Genomic DNA, 9,526 nt, shown 5'->3' on the forward strand with positions numbered 1-9,526 from the left:
TACTTTGAATGTTTTGTTCTCACCAACTTATATATAACGTAAACATATATACAAATGTATACAAATGTAAAGTAGAGTAAAATTCATTTTAAAAGAAAATTCAACTTTTACTTTGGGAGAACTCAAAATGATTTTTAAAGTTTAATAAATTTAAATATTGTATCGACCAGATTATATTCAATTACTCATTCAAGGAATTAATATTTGTTATATTAACTTGTTACGCATAAATTAGACACCAAAAAAAAAAAGACACCGATTTCTTTTTGATTGCTTTGTTATTATCACATATTTGTTTAATGAGGTTAATTGTGGCTCAAGAACAAACATAAATTCTAATGATTCACATTCTTTTACATACGTCTATATGATTTATAACTTTGTGAAAACAAAACAATCAAAGTATAATGATGTCGTGGGAAAAATGAAACGAAAAAAAACGACATTACACCTTCAAAAATAGAAAATAAAATAAAACTGTAGCTAATCCGTAGGTAAATATCTACAGATTACCTACGGATAGCCTTTATCCGTAGGTATTTACCTACGGATTACCTACGGTTTTTTTTTTTTTCTATTTTTCAAGGGTCTAATGTCATTTTCATCGTTACATTTTTTTCACAACATCATTATACTTTGATTGTTTTGTTTTCACCAACTTATACATAACATAAACTTACATACACGGGTATGGATCGTTAGAACCCACTACTCATTTACAAATTTATTATTCTTTTTTTATATAATATAAATGAATGTTATTTTCTACACATAAATACAAATAAATACACACATTTACATACAAAACGATATGTACGTATTATGTTCAGTATATCACGTATTTGTTTTATGAGGTTAATTGTGGCTCAAGAACGAACATAAATTCTAATGATTCACATTCTTTTACATACGTCTATATGATGTATAACTTTGTGAAAACAAAGCTATCAAAGTATAATGATGTCGTGGAAAAAATAAAACGAAAAAAACGACATTACACCTTCAAAAATAGAAAAAAAAACCGTAGCTAATCCGTAGGTAAATACCTACAGATTACCTACAGATAGCCTTTATCCGTAGGTATTTACCTACGGATTACCTACAGTTTTTTTTTTTTTTTTATTTTCTATTTTTCAAGGGTCTAATGTCATTTTTATCGTTACATTTTTTTTCACAACATCATTATACTTTGATTGTTTTGTTTTCACCAACTTATACATAACATAAACTTACATACACGAGTATGGATCGTTAGAACCCACTACTCATTTACAAATCTATTATTCATTTTTATATGATATAAATGAAAGTTATTTTCTATACATAAATACACACATTTACATACAAACGATATGTACGTATTATGTTCAGTATATCACGTATTTGTTTAATGAGGTTAATTGTGGCTCAAGAACAAACATAAATTCTAATGATTCACATTCTTTTACATACGTCTATATGATGTATAACTTTGTGAAAACAAAGCAATCAAAGTATAATGATGCCGTGGAAAAAATGAAACGAAAAAAAACGACATTATACCTTCAAAAATAGAAAATAAAATAAAACCGTAGCTAATCCGTAGGTAAATATCTACAGATTACCTACGGATAGCCTTTATCCGTAGGTAATCCGTAGGTATTTACCTACGGATTACCTACAATTTTTTTTATTTTCTATTTTCCAATGGTCTAATGTCATTTTTATCGTTACATTTTTTTCACAACATCATTATACTTTGATTGTTTTGTTTTCACCAACTTATACATAGCATAAACTTACATAAACGGATATGGATCGTTAGAACCCACTACTCGTTTACAAATTTATTATTCTTTTTTTTATATAATATAAATGAAAGTTATTTTCTATAAAAAACAAATAAATACACACGTTTACATACAAATAACAATAATAATAATAATAATAATAATAATAATAATAATAAAATAATAACAAAACTATGATGATGATGATGATGATGATGATGATGATGATGATGATGATGATGATGATGATGATGATGATGATGATGATGATGATGATGATGATGATGATGATAATAATAATAATAATAATAATAATAATAATAAAGGAATGGAAGTGGGTATTGTATAAATTTAATTAAAGAGCCTCTATATTGTGAGGATGTGGCATTCCCGACCTTTTGGTAAATACCTTGACATTATACATAGTATACTCGTGTTCGAATCCGGTACACCACATATTTTTTAGCCTCCGTTTGTTTTTTTTTAGCTTCCCAAATATTTCTAGGTTACTCGCTTCCTTTTCCCCCAAATATTTCGAGTCTGCTCTCCAAAATTTTCATTCACGTTTCACCCAATTTTGGATTCCCGCTTTGTCTGCTTCTCCTAGATCTTCCGTCCTTCGCTTGCAGCCTTAGCTTCTCTTCTGATCATCGCGTTCCCTCTCTCGACTCAAGGAATGAAGTAAACCGGCGACAACTTCCGTTTCCGAGCATCGCGTCGACTGCTTCCGGTTTGTCGACTGCTTCCAATCTCTCCTTCAATCGACGGCGACAACTTTTGGTTCGTCGACAGCTTCTGCAAAGGTTAGTTGACATTAGATCATTTGTTCTTTTCAAAATCGTTTGTTCTTTCTGCAACATCACAAAATGATTTTTTAAAATTGTTTGTTCTTTTTTCATCTTTCGAAATTCATTTGCTGTTTCTTCGTCTTTTTGAATTGTTAGTTGGATTTGTCTCTCGGTTGTGTAACAGGTAGGGAAGAAGGGTATTTGATTCGGGTAATTTCTTGACCAAAATCTTTAATTTTTTGTGTATGAAACCATCTGCCTACCAAGTGTTCGATTAATTGCCTGAGTGAAGGGTATTTGGATTCAGTAATTTCTTGACTAAAATTTTGGTCCCTTGATCATCTGTGAAGTTATCAAGAACGATGGATTGAAGATGTAAGTGGTTTTGTTCTGGAAATGCTGTTTTCGGTGCAAATCCTTCAATTCCATGGGATATCCTAGCCAGGGCATTCCAAGTTGATAAGAGTGTAGTGGATCAACTACAAACCCAGTTCTAAAGTTACAACGAGTTCATTGACAAAAAAGGTTTACAATTGGTGTTCGTGTAATTATTTGATTTCATTCATCGGCTTCTTTAATTTAAAGCTTACATTCAAAATTATTTGTGTGCAATTATCTTTTCAAGTTGGTATTTACTATTCATTGTGTACTTTATATGTTCGGTTGGTTTGATATGATAGCGCTTATAATTTTAAATGATTTAATCAGTGACAACAAAATATTACCTGTAGATGCGGAACTTTACACTCTTAAATCTCACAGAATGCAAGAAGGGTTTTACAAGGTTTTAGGCCACCGACACTATTAGAAAAATGGCAACATTCCGACTACTAATTCCGTTGGTGGTAATAGTATGGAAAAGCTATTACCACAGAATTCCGCAAAACAAATCTAACAAAATAAGGTGTAGACAAATAATTATGAAGGATGATCAAATGTGATGGTACAGAACAAATGCAAACAGGAAGGTGGTCAATGGTGGTGTTTGGTGGTTGGAGCAAAAATGAATGGAGTAGATAGTGGTATTTGGCTGTTGGTGTATGTAGCAAACATACAGATTGGATTACAGGTTAGTTCTTCGTCCCTTAATTTTTAGTTTTATGTGTGTATGTATATTTGGTTGTTTGTGTATGTAGCAAACATACAGATTGGATTACAGGTTAGTTCTTCATCCCTCAATTATTAGTTTTATGTGTGTATGTGTATGTAGCAAGAACATAGATTGGTTTTGCATATGTCTGAAATTGAATATATATTTTTATTTTTTCAGCTCTATTGATCTCTCAAGCACCACAACAGATTTATGCAGTGAGTTCTGTAAAAGGCCCCAAATTAATGATGTTTATTCTAATATTTATTTTAGGAAAATGATGTTTTTGTAATGTGTTAGGCACTTAGTAATGTATTTTACATTTTGTAGTTTAATGTAATGAATTTTTGTTTCATTTTGACCAAATTAATTGTTATTTTATTTAAAAAAATATTATTTTTTTAAAAAAAAAATAAAATGTAATTAGCTACGGATTACCTACTGAAAATTCATAGCTATTTACTTCCGTAGCTATTCCGTAGCTATTTAGTTCCGTAGCTATTCAATTCCGTAGCTGTTCTGTAGGAAAATCATTTCGTAGGTATTCCGTAGGAAAATATTTCGTATGTACTTTGTAGGAGTTTCGTAGCTAAATAACTCGTAGGTAATCTGTAGGTATTCCGTAGTTAACGTGTTCCGTAGGTATTCCGTAGTTAAATTTGCAATATAATATTTCGTAGGAAATGCGTAGGAACGTTTGTAGCTAATCTGTAGGAAAAAATTACCCATGAGGTTTTTCTTACAACCCGTTTTTTGTAGGAAATCTGTAGGTAAAGTCTTGTTCCTACGGATTTGCTACTAATTCTGCTGTACCTACGGATTTGCTACTAATTCTGCTGTAGGTGACTAATTAGTTTTCTAGTAGTGATAATTTAGGCGTAACATCAAACCCTAAACTTATCCCCTGGGCCGTGGCCCATTGAACTGTTAAACAAATACCCAATCAACCCAACCCATAATTATAAACTCGTCCTATCGGCCAAGTTACAAGAACAGCTCATCGGTAAATCGCATGAACAACTGCCACGTGTAAAAGCAACGTGTACATAAATCAGCCACGTTTCTTCTGGATCCAAATCAGTACCGATCCATCTTCATCAATTGATTTAATTCCCTTCTCTCATTCTCTGCATGTCTCTCTAAAACCAAACTCAGCGCAAATCGAAACAAGGAAAAAGCTCATAACTAGATCGTAAAATGGCGACAGATTTGAAACCGATGTACGCATACACGGTGGTTTACGTCAAGGATGTTGCTAAATCCGTCGAGTTTTACGGTAAGGCGTTCGGTCAGCTTGTTCGCCGTTTGGACGATTCCCACAGGTATGGATCGATCCATAATTTCTTGATTCCTATCCATATGTTGCAATAATTTCATCAAATGATCGAATTCAGACATGAAATGAAACATGTCGTGGTTGGTTGTTGATAGATGGGGTGAGCTAGAAAGCGGACAGACGACAATCGCGTTTACGCCGGTGCATCAACATGAAACGGATGATCTCACCGGAGAGGTTCAGGAACAGAAGTCGAAAACCAGAAGGAATCAACTTGAGGTTTGCTTTGCTTATGCAGACGTGGATGCTGCATACAAGGTGCTTGATAATTAATGAGTCTTTTTGGAAAAGCTATTTGGTTTTTATATATGATAAGATTTTGGATTTGTTTGTATGATGGGATGGATTTGGGTTGCAGAGGGCGGTGGAGAATGGGGCGGAGGCGGTGTGCCTGCCGGAGGATAAAGAATGGGGACAGCGGGTCGGGTATGTTCGTGATATCGATGGTATTGTGGTGAGGATGGGAAGCTTTGTGAAGCAGTGTTGATTGTGGAATCATGTGCATGTATGTATGCATAGACACTGTGTGTGTGACTGTGGTGGTGGGGTAATGTGTTAAATAATATTATAGTATGTTTTGTTTTTTCATAGAGGTTATCGTTTCACGATTTCTTCATAAAAATCTATATAGGGGCGTTCGATTGTATGTAATTATATGAAATTAAAAGAATAAGAACATTAAAGTAATTATTATAAATTATAAATTATAAATTTCTAATAATGGGAGACTAGCTAGAAGGTTGTTTGGTTAGTTGTGAGCATCTGGGCGGGATCCGGGACAGATGTTATCGAACCGGTGGTATACTTTAAAACTATTTATGATGTTAAATTCGTAATAACGTGTGAAATATAAACATAGATTGAAGTAAACTTGGCATGAATATCTTTATATTCCATAAAATCAATATGCAAAAAGAAATTAACAAAAAGAGAGGATTTTCTTTTTTAATTTAAGAATTACGTCGATGCTAAACAGGTGAAAGAACAAAATAATCATTTTATTTCATTCTTCTTTCCAATTTTTGTCCGTTTTCTTGGCTCACTTCGTATGTTACGCACACTTTCATTCAAATCAAAATTCATAAACAACTAAGAACAAAACAAGCATGTATATGTAAACGTGTAAAACGATTTGTAAACTACGTATATGTAAATATGAACAATGATTTTTGAACTTTAAAATTGACAAATTAAACGATTTAATAACTATAATCTTAAACTAAGTATATGTAATTTACATATTAAAGGATTTGTAAAGTAAAACCTATAATCTACAATTTTGCTATAAACCTCTTAATGTTATTATTATTGGTTATGGTTCGTATTATTATTCCAGAAAATACAACTTTTTGTGTTAGCTAATAACGAATAATGGGATAAACAACATGAGAGCAAATAAAAATATTTGGCAATGGCGCATACTTGAAATCAAAACAAAAGATTCATGGTTTAAACAATATGAAATCAGGAAGAAAAAAAAAGCCATTCTTGCATATTTGCTTAACATTACAAAGATACTTACTTGATTTGGTTAGTTGGCTTCTATGGTTATTATTCTTGATCCAGAAGGAAAAAAAAAAGGCTTGAACTTAGAGAATAATATGCCCAGTCGCTAATAACATGAAGGGTTTTAGGTTTTGAATTGCAAAAATGTGATATCTTATCATACATGCTTATAAAGCTAGCATTTTTTCTTGAATCTCATGCATTTGAAACTCCCTTTTTTATTTTCTCAAACCACACTCATTTGAAACCTCATTTTTAACTAATGCAACTCAAAAGTTCTTAATTATGATTTAACATTCAAAAGTATTATAACTTATATTATGTTTAATTAGCATTTAGTGAAAAGTTTACTATAAAAATGTCAATCTTTTGTGTTATATAAAATCTTACATGTAAGAAGGATTTGAAGATATTGTGATTCAAAAGTTTTCATATAGTTGAAGCATTCACGATCCAAATATGATGATTTGAAGAAATGAGTTATGTCACATCGATGTTAATTATAATATGATTTTTTCTTTCAACCAAAACAAATGAAGCTTTTTCTATTCTTTCTTTATATTTATTTTCTCATTTAATCTTTATATGTGATTTGTGTGTATTAGTCAATCTTGAATGTGACTCTCCAAACATCAATGTTTTGCTTGAAATATCTTTTTGTTTCTTCTTTTTCAAGAAAAATATTTTGATTGCAGGTTAGTGAAGAATTGTCATCAAGTTTCTATGGTTGAATGATGTTAAATGAAGAAAAACTATTCATAAAATGGATATAGGTTTTTTTGTTTGAGAAAAGTTGACGAATGTTAATTTTTTCTTTTGATTTAAATGTATGTTTATGTAACATCTTTATTTATATATTAAACCACCCAATGCTCTTATTTATTTGATTGTAGTCTGTCTATTTTGATTATGTTTATTTTCTATTATTTTTTTGTTGGGTTATCCTACACTATGTAGGATAACCCAACAAAAAAATAATAGAAAATAAACATAATCAAAATAGAAAAACTACAATATTTAAAAGACAATATTTAAAAAGATAACATAATTTTGAACATTTGATATGTAATTATGATAGACTTATCATGATATGTTCTTCATATGAAAGTAATTTATCCATATTATTACGGCAAGAATTACATATGAAATTTACGAAAATATATATATTATATATGATATGTTTAACATGTATATGCACCTATGTATGTTATAAATTTATAATTAAATATCTTTATGTTTAATAATTGAAGGAACTAAAATGATGCATCAAAACCAATTATTTAGAAGAATATAATAATAATAATAATAATAATAATAATAATAATAATAATAATAATAATAATAATACATTTCCATGTACCGCATTCATTTAAAACTCACACTAGGACTCAAAAGTTTTCTAATTTATGTATATTTATTAGTTACAACTCAAGAGTTTTTAACTTATGATTATTAATTAATAATCACTAATAATTTTTTATTTTATTAAAAACATTAATGCATTTGAAGAGATTTGTGATTTAAATATGAAAAGTTAATATAAATGTTATAATAGATCTTTTAGTGTTTTTATGTTATTAAAAGTTATAGTGATTATTTTTCATATTTTTTATTATTCGTTGTATATATATCTTTTTTAATATAAATGTTATAATAGATGTTTTTTATTTTTATGTTACTAAAAATTGCAGTTCATATTTTTGTTCATACGTTTTGTTACCCGTTATATTATCATTCATTTGATATATAATTTACACAACTTTAAACGGTTTATAAAGTTATCAAATAATTATATATATCACAATGACTTAAAAATTAAACTATAATGTTGAATAAAACTAATATGTTAACTATATGTTTGTTTTACTACTAACATTTTGTTTAAAAATAGAAATATTAAATAATAATTTGGTAAAAGTTATTATTTTAACTATATAATTCTATTCTTGTGCAACGCGCGGGGATTCGCCTAGTCTTAATATATAATGGCTAACTGAAATACAACAAGATAAAGATTCCTTAATTTTAACTTAGAGATTAAATTAAGACACATAAGATGATGTTTGTTAAGATGTATAATCGGTAATCGGTACTAAAACGGGAGAATAGGGAAACTTCAAGGTACCATAACCGGTTGGGCCAATTACTGAATCCACTGCAAAAATAAAATTAGTACCGGACCAATTATATACAATCGGAATTGGTTTGTGACCGGGTCCGGTTCAGAACTGTGATATAATGCTATATGCACATCCATACCGTCTCATTTGAAAAATTCAGGAACGTGTTGTTAATCGAACGAAAACAGTCATAATCTTTGCAATGACACTCGTTGACAGCAAAGATATACTAAAAGAAGATACCGAAGTTTAGTAAGTGGGAATTAAAGGAAATATTTTTAAAAAAATCTCAATACTTTGAATAATTTTACGAAATAGTCACAAATTAATGTATTTTTTACAAAAAAATCCTAAAAACCGGTAAAATGTTGCAATTTGACCATTTTCTCCTAGTTCAGTTGGTAAAAAATTAATTTGGAACTATTTCGTAAACTGACCTTAGATATTTGAACTTTTCCGCAAACTTTTATTTTTTATATTCTATTAAAAACGCAAATAAACATATTTATTATTAATATTATTAATTAAATGCATATATAAATATATTTTAAATATATATTTATATCTATAAAACATATTTATACGTAAAAAATATGTATAAACACATTAAATACATATGAAAAACGTATTAATATATTTTCATACCTTAGAAAACAATTTTAAAGTTTCTTTTCCATTTAAAGGTATTTATATATATTATTAAGGCTATGTTTGGCGTACTAGCTGAAAATCTAGCTGTTAACTGAAAAACTAACTGATAGCTGAAAAGTTAGTCGTTAAATAAAAAGCTAGTTTGTAGCTGATAAAAAATAACGTTTGATAAAACTGGCTGAAAGATATAAAATGACATAAAAAGACATTTAAGATAATGTGTTTCTATAATTAATTAAAGGTATACTTAGAAAACAAAAAAATTT

The 9,526-nt window shown here is 29.4% G+C and overlaps 1 protein-coding gene across 7 annotated transcripts; it reads left to right on the forward strand.

The window, feature by feature from the left end:
* The first annotated feature begins 2,229 nt into the window (after window positions 1-2,229).
* On the forward strand, window positions 2,230-5,704 carry LOC128129560 (uncharacterized). 7 transcript variants are annotated; one of them, XM_052768019.1, is made up of 7 exons: window positions 2,230-2,572; window positions 2,714-2,767; window positions 2,908-3,082; window positions 3,289-3,626; window positions 3,828-4,969; window positions 5,079-5,241; window positions 5,342-5,704. In XM_052768019.1, the coding sequence occupies exons 5-7, from the start codon at window positions 4,845-4,847 to the stop codon at window positions 5,468-5,470; spliced, it is 417 nt and encodes a 138-aa protein (XP_052623979.1). In that variant the 5' UTR covers window positions 2,230-2,572; window positions 2,714-2,767; window positions 2,908-3,082; window positions 3,289-3,626; window positions 3,828-4,844; the 3' UTR covers window positions 5,471-5,704. The 7 variants fall into 7 exon arrangements, with proteins under 7 accessions (XP_052623979.1, XP_052623978.1, XP_052623977.1 ...); XM_052768018.1 differs by having other exon boundaries at window positions 2,250-2,572; window positions 2,742-3,082; XM_052768017.1 differs by having other exon boundaries at window positions 2,250-2,572; window positions 2,742-2,767; window positions 2,908-3,626.
* The last annotated feature ends 3,822 nt before the right edge of the window (window positions 5,705-9,526 follow it).

This window comes from Lactuca sativa, unplaced genomic scaffold (assembly GCF_002870075.4).
Source record: "Lactuca sativa cultivar Salinas unplaced genomic scaffold, Lsat_Salinas_v11 Lsat_1_v11_unplaced_67, whole genome shotgun sequence".
In the NCBI taxonomy this organism is placed as follows: Eukaryota; Viridiplantae; Streptophyta; class Magnoliopsida; order Asterales; family Asteraceae; genus Lactuca; species Lactuca sativa.